Source organism: Schistocerca serialis, chromosome 1 (assembly GCF_023864345.2).
Source record: "Schistocerca serialis cubense isolate TAMUIC-IGC-003099 chromosome 1, iqSchSeri2.2, whole genome shotgun sequence".
Taxonomy (NCBI): domain Eukaryota; kingdom Metazoa; phylum Arthropoda; class Insecta; order Orthoptera; family Acrididae; genus Schistocerca; species Schistocerca serialis.
In genome coordinates, this window is record NC_064638.1 from 943,423,810 (window position 1) to 943,449,224 (window position 25,415).

The 25,415-nt window shown below is 43.7% G+C and overlaps 1 protein-coding gene and 1 non-coding gene across 3 annotated transcripts in view; one reads left to right on the forward strand and one right to left on the reverse strand.

The window, feature by feature from the left end:
• The window catches only part of LOC126458545 (G-protein coupled receptor Mth2-like), a 131,018-nt gene that overhangs the window by 13,356 nt on the left and 92,247 nt on the right, over window positions 1–25,415 (reverse strand). For both annotated transcript variants that reach the window (XM_050095673.1, XM_050095665.1), the window contains exons 4-5: window positions 16,493–16,571; window positions 7,095–7,285 (exon numbers count right to left, since the gene is read on the reverse strand). In XM_050095673.1, the coding sequence (XP_049951630.1) occupies window positions 7,095–7,285; window positions 16,493–16,571 (270 nt within the window). The remainder of the gene's footprint in view (window positions 1–7,094; window positions 7,286–16,492; window positions 16,572–25,415) is intronic.
• Window positions 6,540–6,614, forward strand: Trnas-cga (transfer RNA serine (anticodon CGA)). Its single transcript has one exon. It is a non-coding gene; the product is annotated as a tRNA-Ser (tRNA).

Consider the following 25,415-nt stretch of genomic DNA (forward strand, 5'->3'; position numbering starts at 1 on the left):
CTGTGGACATCGGGGATAGTGCATATCCGCGTTTCATCGCCGAATGCAATACGACGCCATTAATCAACAGTCCATGCTTTCCGATCACAGAATCACTCTAAACACAGCCGTTTGTCTTGTGTCAACGCCTCCCTACACACACCCTTAGGCTCAGACCACTGGTACAGAGTGACACTGATTGAAGGCTCAGATGTACAAGGGTTACGACGTGCTTGGCGCAAAATGACACAAACCTCCCTTCTGATGATAGTCCAACGTGGTCGACCAGAACCTTGAAGACGAGTATGCCTTCCTTCAAGTTACCATGCGCGCCAGCGTCTCGTCAGAAAAAAATGGTTCAAATGGCTCACGTCTACTGTCATCAGTCCCCTAGAACTTAGAACTACTTAAACCTAACTAACCTAAGGACAGCACACAACACCCAGTCATCACGAGGCAGAGAAAATCCCTGACCCCGCCGGGAATCGAACCCGGGAACCCGGGCGTGTGAAGCGAGAACGCTACCGCACGACCACGAGCTGCGGACGTCTCGTCAGAGTAACAGCTCTACGCATCATGATATTGCAGTATGTGACTAGCTGACCAAATTGAGACCCACAAGAAGGCCTTTTCAAACTGGTATGTGCTAATAACGCTGTCTCACACTAGTATGCAGCACCTTTGTAGCCTTCAAAACTTAGCGCTGGTCACGTTCTTTTTACACTCTACCAGGACTTAACTACTTTAAACACCGTTAATGCCATCTGGCGGACGTTTTACGTGTCACGGAGAATTGCAGCTTATAATCATTTACATACGCGACGATGATATGTACTTGTACGACGTTACATTGACATCCGACAGTGTCCTCCGTGTTCTTCACTTTTTTTTTTTTAATCTTATGGGACTTAACTTCTAAGGTCATCAGTCCCTCAGCTTACACGCTACTTAACCTAAATTAACCTAAGGGCCAACACACACACCCATGCCCGAGGGAGGACTCGAACCTCCGCCGGGACCAGCCGTCACTTTTATTGTCAGGTAGTGGTTCAAATGGTTCTGAGCACTATGGGATTTAACATCTGAGGTCATCAGTCGCCTAGAACTTAGAACTACTTAAACCTAACCCAAGGACATCATCACACACATCCATGCCCGAGACGGGATTCGAACCTGCGACCGTAGCGGTCACGCGGTTCCAGACTGAAGCGCCTAGAACCGCCCGGCCACACTGGCCGGCTGTCAGATTGTCTTCTTGATGAATCTTTGTTTCTTAATTTAATATAAATACAATTATATACACTATTTCTGTTCATTAATTCTGACTCGAAGGCTTGATCTATGGAATAAAGATTTCTTTTGAAGCAGGATGTAGATTGAGTTCAAGTAATTTTTGAAAGAGACTTGTGATTACAGCAGCAGAAGGTTCCATCCGATAAAGAAGTTCCTTAACTGGTTACAGTTCAGATAGCTGGACGGCTATCTTTAATGATGGCGACTACGCATGAGAAGTTCTTTGCATGATTTGCTGGAAGCTCTTCGTTCAGCCTATCAAGCCGCGGGAGTTAGCAGCCCTTTCTGGAGCCGAGTTATCTCTACAAGGCTGAATACACAGCTGAAGTAGTGTTCAAACACCGATAACATGCAGGTAGGCCATCCATAGCGGTGTTATCACCGATGACAAAGTACAGAGGGGATTAGCGGTCGTAGGAAATCCGACCTGGCTGTGTTCTAGATATTACACTGCCCGACAAAAAATTAAGAGTGCGGAAGACATGGTTGCCTGCCGAAGTAAATCCGTACACGTACACACCATTGGCGGGTATGGAAATGACTGAAGTTGCAATTCATTACGACACGTAAAACGGCCACCAGTGTGTTTTAGGTTTGTTACCTGGCCCTTAGAGTAGACAAGGGGTCGTGAACAGCATGAGATGTCGAGTGATCACTGAGAGACACAGACGCCGCCTACTGGTATGAGACACCGCTATCAATACTGACAGTTTGAAGGGTACTTGATCGTGGGTCTCCATTTGGCTGGCCCGTCGAATCGTGTTGTATTCAGATAGGTGGAGCATTCGGATGTGACAATGGTTTAAGGTTTGACTGTATGGGAACGTGAAGGCAGGCACAGTCGTCGTCGTCGTCGGGGTCGGGGTCGGGGTCGTCAAGGGTTCCAGTCGACCACGTCTCAAGGGAGGATCTCCGTATTGTGCAAAAGAAGCACATTGTAACCCCTTCCCATCTGCGCTTGTCATCCCAGAACAAGTAATACACTACCGCCAGCGTTCTGTGTCATTCCTGACAATGAGTCTGAGGCTAACAGCAGCCGGACTAGTGTGTCAGTTGGTAGTTGGTTGCAGATGCAACATAACTGTTGAAAACCAGTTCATAGATGTTGACCACTGATGGGATCATGTATATGATTGGTGTTCACTCCCTCAGCGAAAGTTAAGGTCTGAAGATGGTGTACTGAATCACCGAAACTGGTAGCTATATACACTGAAGCGCCACAGAAACTGGTATAGACTTGCGTATTGAAATACAGAGATATGAAAACAGGCAGAATGCGGCGCTGCGGTCGGTAACACCTATATAAGACAACAAGAGTCTGGGACAGTCCTTAGATCGGTTACTGCTGCTACAATGGCAGGTTACCATCTCCGAAGTAGCGATGAAGTGGGGATTTCCCGTACGACCATTTCACGAGTGTACAGTGAGTATCAGGAATCCGGTAAAACATCAAGTCTCCGAAATCGCTGCGGCCAGAAAAAGATCCTGCAAGAGCGGAACCAACGACGACTTAAGAGAATCTTCCAATGTGACAGAAGTGCAACACTTCCGAAAATTGCTGGAGATTTCAATGCTGGGCCATCAACAAGTGTCAGCGTGCGAACCATTCAACGGAACATCGATAAGAGTTTTCGGAGCCGAAGGCCCACTCGTGTACCCTTGATTATTGCAAGACACAAAGCTTACTCCTCGCCTGGGCCTGTCTACACCGACATTGGACTGTTGATGACGAAACATGTTGTCTGGTCGGACGAATCTAGTTTCAAATTGTATCGAGTGGGTGGAAGTGTACGGGTATAGAGAGAACCCCATGAATCCATGGACCCTGAATATCAAGCAAGGCACTGTTCAAGCTGATGGAGGCTCTGTAATGGTGTGGAGTGTGCTGTTGGAGTGATATGGAATTCTTGATACATCTAGATTGACAGGTGACACGTACGTAAACATCCTGTCTGATCACCTGCATCCATTTATGTACACTGTACATGCCGACGGACTTTGGCAATTCCAGCACGACAATGTGACATCCCCTACGTCCAGAATTGTAGAGTGGCTCCAGGAACACACTTCTGAGTTTGAACACTTCCAATGGCCACCAGTCTCCCCAGACATGAACATTATTCAGCATATCTGGGATGCCTTGCAACGTGGTGTTCGGAAGAGATCTCCACTCCTCTTACTCTCTAAGGATTTGTAGGCAGCCCTGCAGGATTCTTTGTGTCATTTCCCTCCAGCACTACTTCAGACATTAGTCGAGTCCATGCCACGTGGTGCTTCGGAACTTCTGCATGCTCGCGGGGGCCCTACACGATATTAGGCAGGTGTACCAGATTCTTTGGCTCTTCACTGTAATAACACCGAATGGGTGAATGAAGGTTGTTCCATTTTCTTACATAAGTGAACAGCCGAAGTCCTTCAAACTTCAGTCAGAAGGATAAACGTACAGAAACTAGTGAATTAGCGTCCCACAGATGGGTTGCCAGTAACGCCAGAACAGAAAGGGCTACATTTGAAGTGGTTCCGTTATCGCGAAGCAGGGACTGTTGACGAATGGCGTCATACTGTGTTCAGCGATGAAGCGCAGTTCTGCACTGTCGTTGGTGACCATCTTCGGAGAATATGGCGGCGACCTGGTAAGAGGTCTCATACTTTATAATGTTTTGGAGAAGCATAGCTGTGTTACTGCTGGTGTCATGGCGTGGGGAACCATCAGGTATGACCTCAGATCAAGGTTGGTAGGGAATGGGGAAACTTCGAAGGCACAATGATGCGTCACGGACATCGTGCGTCCTCATGTGACAGGAAAGTTTTTGCCACTTTTTAACAGAACAATGGTGGTCCACACGTGGCACGTTTCTGTATCATGTGGTTTTCCTGTGGGCAGAAAGATCGCCAGATCTGCCTCCGATAGAACGTGGATGGGACCAGCTTGGATGTAAACCCTGTCGCAATGCCAGTGTCCAGTATATCAAGGAGCAATCAGAACAGTTGTGGGCTAGCCTGCCTCATGAGTGGAGGCAACGGCTTTGAAACCCCTTCCAACTGGGCAAGTGGGCTTCTACTGCCTAGTCGTTTGTAAAAGAGACTCGAGATTGCGATCACTGGAATATCACATACGCTCTCGACCCGGGAAGGTTTCTTTAGTTTCTTCCTCTGTATGCTTTAGATGTCTACCAGGCAGTGTATTTGGCCATGTTAGTTTAAATGGGATTGGACGATCTTTTGCTGTTTACTTCGTCTGTAAAGGATTTTGTCGTCATCACCTCTCCTCGTTAGTGTATCATTTGCAAGTCTTCATGAAACGATGCCTTTTTACCTTGTATTCAGCACGATATAACACACACACACACACACACACACACACACACACACACACACACACACACACTTTTGTAATTCTTCTATAATGGGAAAGCATAATACTAGTGTAACGTGATGTTTACTATTGAATTCCCTTTACAAGTGATAGTATATTGAGCAGTGTATTAGGTTATTTTGGATGAAATTATCCGCACTGGGTGTAAAGTATTTTTATTCAAAGTCACAACTGGTTTTGCTTTAGGTGAAGACAACCGTAAGTGATCTGTACAAAAATCAACGGGAAAAAAGTATTTTGCAAAGAATTATCAACAATGGACTGAAGAATAAAGGGGTACTGAAAAATAATATGGTATAGCAATACCCGAGAAATATTCACAGAGATTCTAATTAACAACTCATAGCGAAGAGGGAACTGCCTTACAGCCACTCCCCATCGTTCACGTCAAGTTGTAACCATAGCGCACCAAAGGCGGTAGTCCAGAATTAAAATGAAGGTGATCGCGTAGAGCCTAAAGAAATAAAACCTGGATACAGACCATGCAGACAAAAAAGCTATCGGCTAGTAACACGCCTAAACAAGATCAATTTCAACTATGGACGATCACTTATTGTGCTATGTTTTTGTAGCTTTACGTGAATGATTGGAGTGGCTCTAAGGCATTATCTTTCCGCATGAACTGTGGAATAGAACCTCTGACTACTTTTCGAGCATTACTATTTCGAAATATTCTTCAGACCACTGTCAATAAAGAAAAAAAATTTTACGAAAAATTCTTAAGTTTTTTACAGATCACCTGAGGATGTGTCTTCAACTGATGCGCAAATGGTCGTGACTTTGAATTAAAGCCTTATTGGCACTGCCTGTCATTTCATTCAAAATGTGAAAATTTAGCTGTGCTTGCCCACAGATCAAAATAACGTATCGCACGCCGGCAAAGAAAGTGACAAGAGTAGGAAATTGCAATTTTTACTTTTTGTCACTGAAAAATACGTTTCAAGTGCCCCAGTGTGAACAAAAAAGTCCCATCTCTATCTCCAAAATTGTCCACTTCAGCGCAGTTGTGTCAGTTTTGTCGCATCGTACATCACGCTTCGCCGCGGTAAAACAGCGTCACTTATTTTTGGCAGGTGTGCATGGAACACTCAATAAGAGCGACACATTCTAAGTTGTCAAACCTTTCATGTGTGGGATAAGTTGAATGTAATTTTTAATATAATTGATGACAATGTCAATGTTTATACAGTGTATCTTACATTGCAGCATCCAATGGCTCTGAGCACTATGGACCTAACTGCTGAGGTTATCAGTCCCCTAGAACTCAGAACTAGTACTTAAACCTAACTAACGTAAGGACAACACACACATCCATTCCCGAGGCAGGATTCGAACCTGCGACCGTAGCGGTCGCGTGGTTCCAAACTGTAGCGCCTAGAACCACTCGGCTACTCTGGCCGGCCATTGCAGCATCCTTCAGACATGTATGCGTAGTTGTCTGAAGGAACAGGCACCGTTTTGACGATTACAGCTGCTGTAAATATTACGAAATTTCGTAAGCTGCAACATACAAGAAAATAAATGGAAATTTCTGTTATAAAGGACGTTCACATTGAGTCCCTTTATCGACGAAAAACTTATTCCTACGTTATAGAAGCCCATTTATGATTCCGTTTTCGTAAACTGTGTCCCTTAAATTTTACCTAATTGATATTCCTTATTAAATTGTATAAATTTTTATATGTTACAATTTGGCCTTTCGTATTTTCTAATATAACAATTTCGCATTGGCAGATTAAAACTGTGTGCCGGACCGAGACTCGAACTCCTCGGGACCTTTGCCTTTCGCGGGCAAGTGCTCTACCAACTGAGCTACCCAAGCACGACTCACGCCCCGTCCTCAAAACTTTACTTCCGCCAGTAATGCTGTGCGGACGGGGGCGTGAGTCGTGCTTGGGTAGCTCAGTTGGTAGAGCACTTGCCCGCGAAAGGCAAAGGTCCCGAGTTCGAGTCTCGGTCCGGGACACAATTTTAATCTGCCAGGAAGTTTCATATCAGCGCACACTCCGCTGCAGAGTGAAAATCTCATTCTGGAAATTTCGTATTGGTTTTCATTGTTTGTAACTGAAGTACTTAGTTTTACGTGGAGGGGATTCGAATGTCATATTACAGTAAGTAAAAAAAAATTATTTAGTGTGAAAAAGTGGCAGAAGTGTTACACTAAAGATCGTAATAAACAAAATAGTTTAGAAAAATCAGGAACAGTAACAACTCAAAGAATTAATAATTACCTGGTAACATTCGACATTCTACGAGAGGAGAACTACATGTCCATTTTACTGTTTTATAGGTTACAAGGGAAACTGCTTACTTGAAATTCAAAGGACGCCTATACTTCTTCAATGTAAGTTTTGTGAAAATCTTTAGATTTTTGTCATGTATGGCATTTTTGAGTTGTCATTGTTATTGCCTGGGTGAGATAGGTTAGCGTATGTGGTATACTCACTGCTGAACCAGCAGCTGCTGGTGCCGAGGTTGGGCTTCAGGAAAGATGGCGGTACGCTGGGCCGGATGTTTGCGAGCAGTGTGATGACGAGGCACAGCAGTGGGAAGAACCACGCGAACACCGAGTAGCCGACGAAGACGCGCCGCTGGTCCGCGTCCTCTCGCGGGTACTGCCGGCTGTTCTTCACGCTCCTGCACAAGAAGGCAAGGCTGAAGGTTCACACAATCGCTCCAGCTCGCAGTTAAACTTCTCTGCGTACTCGCAACATGACACTGCTTCTTCTATAGTCTTCTTACAGAGTTCGATCCCAGTGATTGCATTCTTTCAGTGCTACAGCCAGAGACAAAGCCATTGTGCAGAGTGAGTGAAAGATGTCGTGGTCTCCTGACCTTCATTGTTTACATATTCCGCCCTCACAAACATATTCCGCACATCAAGACGCTTCATTCGAACCCGAACCCGATAAGATAAAGTCAATGTTGTCTGAATTCATGTAAACGATACGCAAATAAAAAGTGCGCACCGGGGTTGAAATACTCGAGGCTGGCGTACACACATACATTCCAGACACGACGGTCACAGGAGCTTTTAGTTCGAGAGAGGCAGACCACACACTGGGAGGCCGGTCCCTTGAGAGGACGAGTCAACCTCGGCCGCCTGTGGAGCAGACAGCGCGTGCCCGAGTGAAAGGGGGACTGACCCCATGTTCGGCTTAAAAGCAAATTCAGCTACATTGTGTGGGAGCGTCCAACCTATGCATTCTTTACACATAGCACACAGTTTCAGAGATTTTCACAGGGAGACAGCAAACGCCAATACTACAGATTTCCAGATTGGTCGCCTTAAACGAAACGTCATTCTCCCGTTTTAGAAGAGCAATGCTGATTGGCAGACGATATTTCTGACGCCTTGAGCTGAAGGAGTAATGGAAGAGACCAAAAGATATACCCCTTCACGTCTGGCGTGGAGAGGCGCCTTTCCGTTGTCGCTCTTGGAGCGAGGAACAAGTCTCTCCTCAGTACTTCACTGGGATTGTCTTCTTTCAGCGCTACAGCCAGAAACAAAGCCATTGTGCAGGGTGAGTACCCAGGAAGTTACGTTCAAGAGCTACTGCAGTTCTCCATACTAATCCTTCAGCTTTAGGGTACAAAATGCTGGTACTCACATAATGAAATCATATAGTTCTCTGAAGTTGAAGTTCATGCAACACTTCACTTCTTACAGGGGAAATTCCCATCGCAGCCCCCTCAGATTTAGTAGTAAAATGGCCAATTATATAGCCCGTCAATAAAGCAACACGGACCAAGCAAGGAAACAGGAAGGTGGTGTACTGAACTGTGTAAAACGAAGCAAAATAGAAACAGTGAACGGTCGAAGCTCAAAATGTGCAACACTGAGTATAGTTGAACTGCCATGGCGTCATGGTTGTGTTATAACAATGTTGGAGTGCAAAGCGAGAGATCCATGTTCAAACCTTCCTCGTACCGATACATATTAATTATTTTTACAAAAATTTATGAACTTTCCATCCAGTCATTGACGCATCTGTTCTGTAGTATTGGCAGTTGTCATATTATAAATTTCTTACAGAATATGGGTCATTCGGTAAGAAAATATTACCGTCGCAAGCAAATATGATAGTGAGAGCAGGTAACATGCTGCGTAGTCCTCTCACAGAAATGAAAACAAATAAGCGGGTCTGAACTATGTTACAACAAAGGAATTCTAGGGAGAATTTCCAAAACGGGACTCAAGAGTCATTAAATGTGGTACCTGTGTACAACAAGTAGGAGTTTCGTACGTCTGGAGGTCCCTTTCCTACACCTCGGTGTTGCAAACGGACGTTACACCACGACATAGACACAAACTTGAATATAGCGAACAGACACGTCAATGAGCGGAAGGAATTCGTTAAACATCGGTTACACGATAAATCAGTTTAATCAAAAAGCCATAAATTCAACTAAATACCTAGGTATTATGAACAACTTAAATTGGAAGGAGCACATACAAAACGTTGTGGGGAAGGCTAACAAAGACTGCGTTTTATTGGCAGGAGATTTAGAAAATGTTAACAGACCTACTAAGGAGACTGCCTACACTACGCTTGTCCGTCCTCTTTTAGAATACTGCTGCGCGGTGTGGGATCCTTACCAGATTGAACTGACGGAGTACATCGAAAAAGTTCAAAGAAGGGCAGCACGTTTTTTATTATTGCGAAATATGGGAGCGAGTGTCACAGAAATGATACAGGATTTAGGCTGGATATCATTAAAAGAAAGGCGTTTTTCGTTAAGACGGAATCTTCTCACGAAATTCCAATCACCGACTTTCTCCTCCAAATGCGAAAATATTTTGTTGACACCGACCTACATAGGGAGGAACGATGTCCAAGATAAAATAAGGGAAATCAGAGCTCGTACGGAAAGATATAGATGTTCGTTCTTTCCGCGCGCTATACGAGATTGGAATAATAGAGAATTGTGAAGGTGGTTAGATGAACCCTCTGCCAGGAACTTAAACGTGATTCTCAGAGTATCAGTGTAGATGTAGACAGCTCATAATTTCGTGAAACAAAAAACAAAAAATGGGGGACGAGAGAGATTTTACATGGATCTCCCTCCCGCCCATCAATCCGACACCGTGACCACATAACCATGTCGCCGAGGCTATTAAACTTCTGTCGATGTTGCACATCTTGAGCTTGGGCCGTTCACCGTTTCCATTTTGCTTATTTTTTCACAGTTCAGTTCACCACATGCCTGTTTTCATGCGTAAACTGAGTTCAGTTTTTAACGGGCTATCCACTGGCCCATCTTACCAATAAATCTGAAAGGGTTGCAATGGGGAGTTTCCCTTGTTAGAAGAGCACACTGGTCAGTCTGGAGCCCTTCAGATGATGCATAAATGGTACGAGGCGCTCACGTGCCCCACCAGCGCTGCTACAATTTACAGCGCGAGTGCTGATGCCAGTCGATTATATGAAATCGGTACAGTAAGGCGATCGACGTGGAAACTCGGTAGGAAAGAGCTACCGCATTTGGACGTATCTAGAAAGAATGGTGTGCCGTCCGCAGTGTAAGAACAGTAGGAGAGAAGTGTTGCACCCGCCTCTACATCAATTCTCTGCGAACCGATGCAGTGCATTGTACAGTGTACGTCGCACAGTACCAGTTATTACGGTCTTTTGCCCTTCCACTCACGTACGGAGAGTTAGTTTGAATACCCCTGTGTGTTGTAATTAATCTTATGCTCGCGATCCTATTGGAGCGATATGTAGGGTGTTTTTGTATATTCCTAGAGTCATCATTTAAAGCCGGTTCTTGGAACACTGTAAGTAGGACAGTTTCTGTCTATCTTCAGGAGTCTGACACTTCAGTTTCATCATCACCATCACCACCACCACAACCACAACACACACCCACGGGTCAAACAAACCTGTGACCCCACGATTTTAAACATGACTGACAGCAACAACCATAAATAAATTTTCAAAATATGAAGTTTATAGCCTACTGGTTGCTTAAGTTTAATATGAAAACCTTAACCAGATTCCTATACCATTAAGGGTAATTTCTTCAGAAGGAAGTCACTTATAGTAAAAAAATTGAATTTGTGGTTTCCGATGTTTTGCGAGTTATTTTGGTATAACCACCTAGATCCACGCATTGATGTTGCCGTGAACGTGAACCAGGACGTTATTTCAATCTCTCGGTGACATCATCTTTACGTATGTGATGTGTCGTGTTGGCCTCCCGTCTCGCGTGACAACAGCAGTGTCCACAGAGCCGCGCGCCCACTTTCCTGCTCTGACGATCACTCATGCACTTTATTGCACCTGGACTGACCCGCTGAATCGACCGATGTTAATCCAGTAGACATTGTCTGGGACGATGTGGAACTCCGGTTAAAAGCTAACAATCAGCATCCCCGCAATTTGGCATCTCTATGGGATCTAGTCATCAAAGATTGGCTTCAGCTGAATGTAGTGTATTTATACAAAGTTGTGGAATCTCTTCCTCGCCGAAATAAAGTCACTGCAATATTACACGATATTAGGGCGGTGTCTACTGGAGGTGATTAGTTTTTTGTCCGATGTAGTTATTCAGTAAGACTGCATCCCCATTTATAGGTCGGAAGTCCCAATACACGGTTACGTGTGCATACCACATACACACCACTGCCATTTAGCGGGCCAGTCCAGGTGGAATAGGTTGCAAGAATAGTCGTCAAAACGGGAAAGTAAGCGGGTGGCTTTGTGGACGCTCATGCACACCACGAAGGTGTAGGAAAAGGTCAGAACTTGATCAGGAGGTGGAGCAGATGATAAAAAAACAATGTGTGGGAACCTAAGGTAAAGAAGTGACGCTTTCATCGATTCGAAGATTGATTTCAACAGCACACTGCTGGGTAGTGGTGGTGGTGGTGGTGGGAGGGAGGGGGGGGGGGGGGGAAACACTCGGCATTTGCGGCATTTGTCGCATCAACCAACATTGCCAGAGGTGAAAGAACTCAAGTGACTGAGGAAAACAAGCGTGACGTGAAGTCGCGTCAGAGGTATGCGTCGATTTTTACGTAATTTGAAGGCTGTATGCGAGCTATTTCGCATTGTCTTATGGGTAAAATACATTACTCCATACCTATGTTGGCGTCATCTTAGACTTCAGAAATTTGATGATGTACCATCGAAACACAAAGAAAATCACCACACAACTCTGACTTCCATTATTGTTGTTGTGGTCTTCAGTCCTGAGACTGGTTTGATGCAGCTCTCCATGCTACTCTATCCTGTGCAAGTCTCTTCATCTCCCAGTACCTACTGCATCCTACATCCTTCTGAATCTGCTTAGTGTATTCATCTCTTGGTCTCCCTCTACGATTTTTACCCTCCATACTGCCCTCCAGTACTAAATTGGTGATACCTTGATGCCTCAGAACATGTCCTACCAACCGATCCTTTCTTCTAGTCAACTTGTGCCACAAACTCCTCTTCTCCCCAATTCTATTCAATACCTCCTCATTAGTTATGTGATCTACCCATCTAATCTTCAGCATTCTTCTGTAGCACCACATTTCGAAAGCTTCTATTCTCTTCTTGTCCAAACTATTTATCGTCCATCTTTCACTTCCATACTAATACTTTCAGTAACGACTTCTTGACACTTAAATCTATACTCGATGTTAACAGATTTCTCTTCTTCAGAAACGCTTTCCTTGCCTTCCTTTCATGTGCGTCGACTCGTATAACTGCCATCTGGTTTCTGCACAAATTGCAAATAGCCTTTCGCTCCCTGTATTTTACCCCTGCCACCTTCAGAATTTGATAGAGAGTATTCCAGTCAACATTGTCAAAAGCTTTCTCTTAGTCTAGAAATGCTAGAAACACAGGTTTGCCTTTCCTTAATCTTTCTTCTAAGATAAGTCGTAGTGTAAGTATTGCCTCATGTGTTCCAACATTTCTACGGAATCCAAACTGATCTTCCCCGAGGTCGGCTTCTACCAGTTTTCCATTCGTCTGTAAAGAATTCGCGTTAGTATTTTGCAGCTGTGACTTATTAAACTGATAGTTCGGTAATTTTCACGTCTGTCAACACCTCCTTTCTTTGGAATTGGAATTATTATATTCTTCTTGAAGTCTGAGGGAATTTCGCCTGTCTCATACATTTTGCTCACCAGATGGTAGAGTTTTGTCAGGACTGGCTCTCCCAAGACCGTCAGTAGTTCTAATGGAATGTTATCTACTCCCGGGGCCTTGTTTCGACTCAGGTCTTTCACTGCTCTGTCAAACTCTTCACGCAGTATCGTATCTCCCATTTCATCTTCATCTACCTCCTCTTCCATTTCCATAATATTGTCCTCAAGAACATCGCCCCTGTAAAGACCCTCTATATACTCCTTCCACCTTTCTGCTTTTCATTCTTTGCTTAGAACTGGGTTTCTGTCTGAGCTCTTGGTATTCATGCAAGTGGTTCTCTTTTCTCCAAAGGTCTCTTTAATCTTCCTGTAGGCATTATCTATCTTACCCCTCATGAGGTAATCAAAAGCATCTACATCCTTACATTTGTCCTCTAGCCATCCCTGCTTAGCCATTTTGCACTTCCTGTCGATCTCATTTTTGAGACGTTTGTATTTCTTTTTGCCTGCTTCACTTGCTGAATTTTTGTATTTTCTCCTTTCATCAATTAAATTCAGTATTTCTTCTGTTACCCAAGGATTTCTACTAGCCCTCGTCTTTTTACCTACTTGATCCTCTGCTGCCTTCACTATTTCATTCCTCAAAGCTACCCATTCTTCTTCTATTGTATTTCTTTCCCCCTGACTTCCATGAATTTTTTTATATCGCTCTTTATAGCACTGATACAACATTCAGATGACTGATGAAACCACTAGAGCTGTCAACAACATACACAGCTCATGATACCGATCATAAACTATAAAACAGCAAGGTAACTGGGAACAAAAACTATTTTAGATTAATGGAGAAAAAGAAAGAACAGCACACCTGTAAATAGATTAGGTACGAAACAAAATTGCTACTTAATCTTCTGATTGAAATATGGCTTCTATACGATAGAGAAATTAAACAGTAAGTGGATGCAGTGCTATCACCTGACAGACAGATCACCCGATGGTACGACAACCCTCAGAGGCAATGTCCTGTTCTAATAATTGTCACCTCAGAAAAATTAAGAGACGTAACAGATCTCCTTTATAGTTCTTGAGAACATTTCAGGTGAAGAACTGTGGTTAACTGAAATTATTTTAAAAATTAATTAAGAAACTGTTTCGACCGCGAAAAACCTTTATTTACAGCAGTTAACGGTTTCAGTCAGGTGTTGTTACTCTAAGAACGTAAACTGCAGCTGATTATGCGGAGTAATAACACCAGCTCCGTTCACCGCCACCGCTTACCATCGTGGTGCAAATAGTCTGAAGATGGTCACATTCAGACCGAAGCCGATAACCACTGTAAATGTTTTATTGTGATCGAGACCTCTCAAACCTTTATATTTTTTGTTGCAGGTCCACGTCTGTGTGAAACCCGGTGCTACAGTGCCCTGGCACGCCGCTAGACTAACCAAAAGAAAATGGCGCAGCCCACGGATAAAGTGAAGTATCGTGTTGTAGTTCGTTTCGGCAGCAACGAAAACTAAAATCCTGGTCACGCGTTCAGTATTTTTTTTAAAGTTATTAAGCATGCCGGTTACGTCCTACTCATTGCTTATTCCATAAATAAACGTAGCGCACTATACTGTACCTTAACCTGAAGCCTTTTACAGCTGTCTGTGGAAACAGCTGCCGGAAAGCAGAAAAAAGCGCTGACTGCTCACCTTTTTGTAGCTTGTTGTTTGCTACCTCTGTTGCTTTGTCACGCGTGTTAGTCTCCCAGAATTACAAAATAACCGCGTGCAAACAGCCTTGTAACGTCAGCGACTAGACTCCCAACGATGTAAGATTAGATGCGAATCAAACTGCTCAGTTTTCCCTCTAGACAGCACTACAGCTGCTACTCTCCAAGATGCTGCATCGCATTGTATGTAGACATACTTTCTTAATTATGTTACGACTGACGTAGAACAATTCTCCGTTCGTCTGCAGCGAATATTTCTTCTGAGAGAATTAGATAAAACCAAAATTATACCTAATTTCAATCGTAAATCAGAAGTGGTTTAGCGAGTGTGGGTAATTTAGTCAGCTCATTAACAGATGAAGCCTACAATTAAAAAACAAATTTCAAGGCAGAAGCCTAAAAAAAATTATTATAGTAATTACAGAAAGCTTGCTAAAGTTATTCTAAGAAAACGTGATGGAAAGCAAAAGCCATTTGTGCACGTAGCAAATAATTGTATGTCTCATTTGCCTATTTTAATAACGCGCCCCGATTTATGTTGACGTATAGAGCATATATTTTAAGAAGTTAATCTCCGTTATCTGAGAGTTTTGTCAACAGAATTTTTCATGTATTTTTAATTTATTTGTTTCGGCTACGCAATCACTCAGCCTGCACAACCTTTTTTTCGTATTTGATAATCAACTCATTTACAGTCAAGTGGCTACGTGGTACTGTTTGAGCAATTAAAGGCACATTTTAACGGCACATTCATTCAAGCTCGCTGACTGACCAGTACAAGACCCTCTTGGCAATAATTATTATTAATTCACTAATGTCACGGTGCCATATGTACTTCTTACAGGCGGGTTATCCTCTGTACTGTCGGACAATTTTAATTACACAAAATTTCTGGAAGTGCGCTGATCGTTATCACTCGCACCCTACTCGACACCTACAACTCTAGTGAATATTTTAAAAGCGTTAAAATCCTTTGTGATAAATGAAATGAAAATATTTCAAAAACTCAATTCGATATATTCCAGTATACTCTAGATCATTACAATCCTTTTGTAAATATCTGGACTCTTGGAAAACAAACAGAAGAGAACTGAAGCATTTGAGATGATGTGCTACAGAAGCACGTTGAAAATTAGATGTAATGATAATCGGAGAGGGGGATGGGACAGGATGATAGGACATTTGTTAAGACATATGGGAATAACTTCCGTGGTACTCGAGGGAGTTTTACAGGATAAAATCTGTAGAGGAATGCAGATTGTAATACATTCAGCAAACAACTCAGGATGTAGGTCGCAAGTGCACTTTGAGGTGAAAATGTTGGCAGAAGAGAGGAATTCGTAGCGGGCCGCATCAAACCAGTGACAAGCCTGATGAATCATAACAAATCTCTGATATGAAAAACTAAAGTTATATTAAAATTATATTATATCATAATTACTGAGCATGCCAAATGTATTAGACTTTTTTCTCTTAGCAAAATCCTGACTGATCTGTATTTTTCAGGCTTCATCTAAGCTGTCATTGATTCCTCTAGTGTATTACCTTTGAAAGACTGCTGACTGCCGGTGTAGCTACACATTTGCGGTGCTTCAATTGATCATGAAAATTAATGGAAGGGAGCAGAGGAAATCCGGCAGCGACACACATTCGACGGATACATCTGCTTCCAAAATGCTCCAGTGGCTGGTGATTAGGAAAACAAATCATCTCTCTTCCTCATTTGGATTAAATGCTGGTTGTGATTATTTTATTCCACCTACAGAACTCGAGCCGTTTGCCTCAGAGTTGAACGCCAATGGACTAAGGTGCTTTAACCACCTATCTAGGTTGCGGTCAAAGGAAAGACTTTCATTTGCAGAGACCAAAACCCAAAAGTGCTGGCAAAACAGACTGACACGAGAAAGGGGCTTTCCGTGGACAAACTGACGCCAGGCTCGTAAGGCTGGCTCAAGCTTTCACCATAAGTGAAACGTTTACTTCTAATAATTGTGGTTATGTACGAGATGCATGTGTGTATTATGTACTTTTTAGAGCAGATACTTACATCACGTGCCACGTGGTGTCTAAGGCGAGGATGGTGAGCCAACTGAAGCTGGCCAGAAACGAGAACTGGATCAGGAACGCTACAAAAATCAGAGAGGAAACAGAATTAGTAAGGTTGTCGTAACAATGAGGTACTTTTAATTTCAAAGGTAAATTGTAGTTAATGTATTATAGAGTTTCTTTTAGTCACAGGTAGGCCTTTGATTCATCAAATTCAGCCCATTAGCTCGTTTCAGTATCTTGTAACGCAGCTTCCCAAGTATTTTTGGAATGTGGAAATCAGTCCTCTCTAGTATTGATTTGCATAGTATGTTGTGCACTGAATAGGACACTTATGAAATATATTCGTTTAATTTATCCATCAAAGAGATTTTAAATGACACGTCCAACACACACACACACACACACACACACACACACACACACACACACGATTATCTTGCCGCAGATTATTACACCCATTTTTGTCTGACTGCGTCAACACACACGATCGTCAGCTCGTGGGAACAAAGGTCAGGAAACTGCTGCGTCGGCATCGCCAGCACCTGGCGCCCCGTCCTTTGATTTTTGTCTGTGAAGAACGTCTCGTACGTAATGTCAGTCAGATGACCTCATACAGGAATATATGCAACACAAATCTCCAATATTTGAAAGTGTTCGATAATTGTTGCTATCACTGTGTAACGAACACTCTGCACGCTTCGTACCAACTCTGTGAACTGCTCAGAACGGTACTTAGAGAATGAACACACAATTTTATTTTACCATCTTAGGCTACATTTTCATGTTGGATGGCACCAGAAAGTAAATATTGCTGACCGAAGTTACCTTTGCTCTGAAATTGCAAGAACAGAAACACTTTCAGAAACTGCTGGACAGGCGTGACTCTAATCTGGCACATTATAAGCCAAACTTTTTTAACAGAGCTTTTCGTAGGTGATTGTCTACCGTAGTTAAATAATATGGAAAAAGCATTTGTTACAGTCATCTTCGAAGAGGGAAACATTGTACATCAATGGATCAACCATACGTTTCCTCCATATATGAGACACACAAAAGTAGAACATATGCAGTTAACACAGCGCACATAAACAAGCTATGCCCTGGCACAGTTAATGAAGTGCACATCTGGTGATTACTCCATACTTAATAACTGATACACGTCATTGAAAATCGAAACCGGTAGAGAATAAACGTGAACTTGTGTAGCTGATGGCACAAATATGCTTTGTCCAAAATAAATTTCGCTACCCTTGATATAGTTACAAAAGGCCAACACGATACTTTAGAAGACACGGATCACTGTACTGAAGTCAAATGATCTGCAAGAAACCTATCATTTCTCGGTTTTTGTCGCTGGGGCCTCTAATAGTTGCAGAACCAGATTTTGTTGACTCCGTCCCATTTTTGTTTGTTTGTGTGTGACCTGCTGTAGTAGATTCTCTTTGCAGTTCTCTCACGCTATTCGCAGAAACGATTGGGGTTGGGGAGAGCGGGCGTGGATGCGCTTATCTTTGACTCTAGAGATAAGGGTCATCAGATGTTCATGTTCTCACAGTGGTAATCCTGGCCACGCTCCAACAGAGGGGCCAACGTGGATGGAAGAGGCTGTGTGTCACCAAACCTGTTCTCGGGGAGAGTATACAGGTGATATCATTGAAATGCCATTACACGCTGTCTGTATAAAATGAGGAGAAACAAATGTGGTAGTTCATTTAGCGAGGGCTTAATCGGATGGCGCGTTTTAATTCAGTAAATATAAGCCTTCGGTTGAAGGCCAATGGGGAAACCTGCTATAGAGATGGCAGCCGCACCTCCGCCGCAGGGACAATAGTATCTACCGTGCTATTGGTCGCCAAGGATAGAGCGAGTGTGACTTGTGTGTATCGTGGAGCGGTATTGTGAAACGGGAAGGCAGAATTACCCACGCGCTAATGTACGAGTACAACAGTCTAGGGAAAGCCACGCACAGCAAAGGTAAGCCATCCACGGTAATGTTAACGATGGATCCTATGCGATGCCTGGAGTAGTTACGGGGCCTTGACGGCTCCTGAAACTCAGGGTGTTTGTGAAGTGCTGAAAAACGCTCCTGTCTGAGCACAGAAAGGTGAATGTGTTTCTCTTTGTAGCACTGGCAGAGAAATGGGGAACCAGTTGCCTCAATCCTCATTTCGCCTTCCTCACCAAAGATTTTTGGCATGTGAACATATTCACTCTCTTAACACAGAACGTTCTAAACAGTTTTCCCCAGTCTAGTGAAGCTTGCATACTCAGCATATCCCTCTCCCTGCATTGTCTATAAGTGTTTCTACTGTCTCCTTTTTCTCCCATTGCATTTTCTCGTGTGTTTCTCCCGTTGTCTTTATCACTTTCTCTCGCTCTTCCTTACCAAAGTCTCTTCCTCTGCCACTTTCACTGTGTGTCTCAATGGCATTGTTTTATCTCTTTGTTTCTCTCTCCCATTCCACTGTCTATCTCGCTTACATTCTGCTGCCTCTCTCTTTAGCCTCTCCACACATGTCTTCGCGGATACTCTGCTAGTGTTTTTGACCTCTAGACCGGGAAACTTCAGCACATTGTCATAGGGATGGGGAAAGTGGGCAGATTTTTTCGTGCTAAAGTTCGCAAGTCTATGGGGCCCAGCGCCCCCCCCCCCCCCCCCCCTCACTCTCCTCATGCCAATGTACGTTCACTCGCATCTCATTCATTTCCACTGTCTCCTCTCTGTCTTGCTCCCACTGCTACTATCGCCATCTCTCCCCCCCCCCCCTCCGTCTCTCTCTCTCTCTCTCTCTCTCTCTCTCTCTCTCTCTCTCTCTCTCTCTCTCTCTCTCTGGTGGTGTGGGCGGCGAGTGGAGAGTGCGGCGAGACTCTATAGAGACACTGAGTAATCAGCACGAAGAGAAAGGCTGGGTGCTCTCCCTGGGGTAATGGAAAGCGAATTCTACGTAGCGGAAGGTGAGGTGTCAGTGGCATTCTCTGTAGTCATTTTGAGTGAAGGTGTAGAGCCGGATATTTTTTAAATTTATACTGGTGTGTCCCGTTTAATAATTGGTCTTTTCTGTTTATGTTATTCACTCATTTTGTGTAGTCGCAGTATTCTCGAGCGCGCGCCGTACGCTTTGTACCGAGTAGAATTAAAGTAACACTTTCCTGCCCACTTACATTTATACTAACTAGATTAGCACCCGCTGTTTCACTCTTAGACTGTATGGGCTGCGGTGATTTTTGTTTTTATTTAATGTAATTTTTATGTTGTTCACGAATTGGAACACCTAAGTGTTTCACGCTAACCCATGTAAGCAAGGACTTTTTCGAATGTGCTTCTGACCAAAAAGCGATTCTGGTAGCTGAAGTCCAAAGTTTTTGTTAATCATGCCTGTTGCGTTCTTGTGGAGTCATTTCCATAGCAACTTTCATCCCCTGGCAAATATCTCTTTATATCTAACTGAGGAGAGAAATCTAATCTTCCGAAATTTAGTTTTAAAGTTTTTTAATGTAACAATACTTTCTTAAAAATTTTCATACCCTATTGCACTCCCTTAGGGGCTGAATTTCCAGAAACATGTACTTTTTTAAAATTTCTAACCGAGAAGTCAAATACCAGTTGTCATAGATGTAGACTTAAAAATCATTTAGTAGATTTTAGTAATTATTTTCAAAAAAGCTTTCACCCACTATTTAGCCCCATAGGACTAAATTTTCAAAAATGCTTAGTCACTTATTTCTTTATTTCTGACCGATAAACAGAATACCAATTCGTAGGTCTAGCTTCAAAATTGCCTGAATAGCAACAGTTTTTCGAAACAATGCCTCATCCCCCATTTCACCCCCTTAGGGTTGGAATTTTGAAAAATTCCTTCTTAAAAGACGCCTACAGTGCTGGAGATTACTGTACCAACAGCACATTAATGCGCACTATCGACTGAACGGTCTTTTTCTCGAACGAAGACGTCTTGTCTAGAACCACAGTTTGTCTTAGATTCGTCTAGACACGTGGCAATGCAGTGGAAGTCAGCAGCACAGTGGAGTCTTCGAGTGGTCCTCTGTAACGTCTAGCAGGAGACACTTGCCGTCTGCCTCCTCTACTTCAAGTAGGTAACCGTTGTGAGCCCGTCATGAGTGTGTTGTTTGCTCAGCATAAGGGCGAGGAATGGAAGTGAACGGAAACTAGAATTTAATAGCTCCCGGTACACAGTCTATGCCCCTAAAATAGGACTACAGAAGAAGTCAGGCTTCCCTTTCCCGTCTGACCGATTACCACCCACCACCTATACTCAGCTCAATTTGCAGAACAGACAAAGAAACACAAGAAAAACAGCTGAAGTAATGCCTACCTCTACCCTAACTGAGGAATTAAAGTCTCATCGGAGCACACAGCAAGGTACTCGGGAACCATAGAAACCGCTTTTCATCCCGGCGCCCTCATGCAACTTATTACTAACAAGGAAAGGCCTAACATGAATCCAGTTAAGTTGGTAAGATCAGGATAAAAATTAGGCCAACACACGACAGCTATCTACCCTTACAACAGCACGTCACTATATGTGAGTGAAACACAGTACCCGGACCACTTCGAACTGAAACCACTACCACCCCCCCCCCCTCCGGCTACAAAAAAGGGAAAACTTCCCAACAATTGTGAGGCCAATATCGCTAAATAATAAGAAACGCACCATCAAATTTTCATCTGCAGCGGAGCCTAGGTCATTTATAGACGAGGGTTGGAACTTAAATAGTGGCAACTATTTATTCACCACCGATACAAAAGAGGTGCATGTTTGCATCTATTACTGTCCTTCAAAGTAGTCACCAGCGTTGTGTAGAACCTGATGCCAGCGATGTGGAAGGCGTAGTATACCGTTAGTAGAGCCTGTTCTGTTGCTGGTGCGAATCGAGCGGTCTAACGTTATGGTGATTCTCCTGCACGACTGTGATGGTGTTATCCTAACGCATTTCGTTCCTCCAAGGCAGACTGTCAATGCACAGTATTACTGTTCGTTTTTGGAGCATCACCTGCAACAGCTTTGCGAAAGAAGCGGCGACACTTTCTGCGCAACCCGCCCATCATTTTGCACGACAATGCGCGGGCGCATACAGCGCAAGCTGTGGCTGCTCTGTTCGGTCGATGTGTGTGATGTCCTTAGGTTAGTTAGGTTTAAGTAGTTCTAAGTTCTAGGGGACTGATGACCTCGGGTGTTAAGTCCCATAGTACTCAGAGCCATTTTTTTCGGTCGATGGGACTGGGAAGTACTGTATCATCCACCATACTCCCCGGACTTAAGTCCTTGCGACTTTGATTTGATTCTTAAGATGAAGGAACCACTTCGTGCCACTCGCTTCAGAACTATCCCAGAGATTCGACAGGAAGTAGACCGCTCCATTCGCACCATCAACAGAACAAACTCTGCTAACGGTATACTACGCCTACCACATCGCAGGCAACGGATTGTATACAACACTGGTGACTACTTTGAAGGACATTAACATATGCAACATTTAACTCTTTTGTATCAGTTGTGAATAAATAGTTGCCACTATTTAAGTTACAACCCTCTTACACTGTGAAAAGTAATGGTCGTGTAATATTCCCCACGCACACCCCCGACGTTGTTTTTGCGTCTGAATACTTTTCTCCGTTCAGAATGATTTTCTATGTTCTGCTTGCTAGAAACTCTTCAATCACAAAATGTGTTCCGATATTGGGTTCGCTCGCAATTTGTTCATTATGCGGCAGCGCGGAACGGTATCTAATGTCTCCCGGAGGACAAGGAACACAGCATCTATCTGGGTGCCAGTATGTGTTGCTTTCCAGACCACTCTGACGAAAAGAGCGGTTTGGGTTTCCACGAGCGTTGTTTTCGGAACCCCTGTGGGTTCCTAATGAGATTTTCGGCCTCCAGAGATGTCGTAATACATGAGTATAAAATATGTTACAGAATTATACATTAGACCGACATCAGATATTTAGGTCTATAGTTTTGTTCGACGACCCTTCTCGGAAACAGGGGTGAACTTCGCTTTTTTTCCAATCAGGAACACTTCGCTCCCTCAAGGACCTATGGTACAATGCTGCTAGAAGAGAGGCTAGTTCTTCCGCGTACTCTGCAGCACATAAGTGGTATCTCGTGAGGTCCACCCGCCTTCCATTTGTTGAGCGATTTCAGCTGCTTTCTTATCCTATGATCAACTATTTGGATGTCACTTGTTTTGTCATTGGTGCGACGATTTAAAGGAGGTACTTCAATGCAATCTGGTTCTGGAAAAATACGTTTACTGTTTTGGCCTTTTCTGTGTCGTCCTCCGTTTCACTGCCATTACGATCCGTGTCTGGATAGATGGCTTCGATCCGCTTATTGATTTAACGTAAGATGAAAACTTCTTTGCATTTTCTATCAAGTCAGTAGACAGAATTTTACCTTTAATTTATTTAACGCTTCACTCATGGCTCTCCCTACGCCAATTTTGAATTCGTTTAACTTCTGTTTGGTTATGAGGCTTTAGCTGTTTTCGAAAAAGTTTCCTAACATGGCTGTCTAACCACGGCGGCTTTTTCCAGCCCTCACAATTTTGGTCGGCAGATACCTATCTAAATCGTATTGTACAATGATCTTTAACTTTGTTCATTGATACTCAACGTTTGTAGTGCTGGAGATGAAATTTTCGCGCTGTCCGCTCATGTAATCTGGAATTGTTTCTTGTCGCTCTTGCTAAGCAGAAACATCTACCTGCCTTTCTTTGTGTTACTGTTTACAACCGTATTCAGTGATGCTGTAGCGGCCTTGTGATCGCTGATTCCCTGTCCAACGTCAACTGAGACGGAAGTTGGAGTTTGTCACTAGCAAGTTTAAGCTGTTGTCCTCACGAATCCATTCCGTAATTAAGTGCTGAAGATAATTTTCAGATAAAGCACTTAGAACAATATCTGCTGATTCTCTGTCCCTACCACTCTTCAATAGCTGATACGATAACATCTCCACCTAAAACTAACATTACAAGGAAATTTACGCGAAATGTTCTCCCAGTTTCCGCTAAACTGTTCCGCCACTACTGTTGCTGAGGCAGAGTGTCTATAACAGCCTCCGGTGAGATGTTTGATCCGTCTTGAACACTTTTTTTCACCCATTCGAAAGCTGTACCAATCTCACTAATATGCTATCTTATTTTTTATGCCTATAAACACGCCACCACCAGCATTCAACCTGTGTTTGCGATATATTTTCCAGTGGGAATTTAGAATTTCACTGCTACTGACATGTACTTTCAGCCAGCTTTCCGTCTCTAGTACTTACCGTTTGTAAGCGAGATTAGCTCCGGTACCTTTACACAGACGCTTCTGTAGTAAATTAATACTATGTTAATATTTTCTTCCTTCGATCTGCTGTGATGAATGCTACTGTGGACTCGGAGGGCATCTTTTCGGACCTGTGGAGGTATTTCTCTATCCGAAAAAACTCAGACGTGCACGCCTCACGTAATATGCTACTAGGATGTCTTCCTGCGTGTAGTGCACACCTGGCTTATTAATGGGAACCCTAAAATTTACGTCCGATACCGTCGCAGAATCGTCTGAGCGTCTAGTTTAGACTTGTCACTGCTCGAAACCAGATGACCACGGTCGGTTCTGGGAACGATGCTGCAAAACGATAGCTCTGCTTCCACCATGTGAGTGTAACTGCCTTCACCAAATCAGTCAGCCGCCTGTAGGGATCAGGAAGGGCCTCTGAACCCAGGCGGCAGGCGTCATTCGTGCCTACATGAGCCACGATTTGCAGCCAAGTGCACCTAGTGCACTCAATCGCTGCCGGCAGAGTCATCTCCACATCTCGGACGAGACCCCCTTGCAAGCAGAGTAGATACTGGGTTCCTTTACCGATCTTCCCGTGTTTTACTGAGAAGCTCCATTGTTCGCCTAACACTGAAGCTCCGAATGACAAGCTGTCCCACCCTCTGCGGTTGTCCGAACCTCTCTCACGAAGATCGGTCGCAGCCCCATCGGCTGAGGCGTCCTATAATGGCTCAGACATACTTTCAGCAGCGGGGAATACCTCTGACCTGTTTGTAAGACTTAAGGGGACAGGTGTGGGCCGGTACCTACTTTCGCCTTGAAATTCGCAATCTACCATAGTTCGTCAGTCACCATCGGGTAAGTGTCGGCTGGTCCGGATGTGTCAATCTGAAGACGCAACAGCATCGAGGAACCAAGGCGGCTCTATAAGCTCCTGGGGTGCCACTGCATTCGCCACGGCTGCCCCAACGCCACTGTAGCCCAGGTCGCCAGTCTGAAGCCAACACAGCTTCCAGCTGTTTACGGACGTTGGCCAATTTCCCCTACATCCGCACACAACGGACGCAGTCGCTCTTCACCTTTAATCAGTTACTGTTTGAACCACGGGAAATGTAACCCTACCCCAGGAAAATTAACTCACTTAGCGCAAATCAACGAAAAATACGTTAATTCTTAAAGCAAAAATAAATAGCACTATTAAAAAGAGCTAAATTATCAGATGCATTTACTTCTACTCGAATACCTCTAAACTAAACAATGTTCAAAATCGGAGTACAACGGATAAGCTGCCACTGGCTTCGATTTGCTAGGAGGCTGAATAGCCCAGCCTCATGTGTAAATAATTACATATGTATACATATGTTAATATCGAAGTCTGATATCTCAGGAAAGTCGAAGTTAGTCAGCTTTACAGCTCACTGTATAGTGAACGTAAATTAGCGTACTGCTATGTAACTTCAGCACATCATCGAATTCCCTTTCAAGGTAGGTAGGTTACGCTTCAGTTACGCTTGGGTGGCAGACTCATCGACATTAGACTCTGAAAGTTGTTGGTAGTGAGTATTCACTGATGTGAAGCGGAAACAGTATCTTTTGGTGCCATGGTCAGCCGAAACAAAAAGATTTAGATTAGATT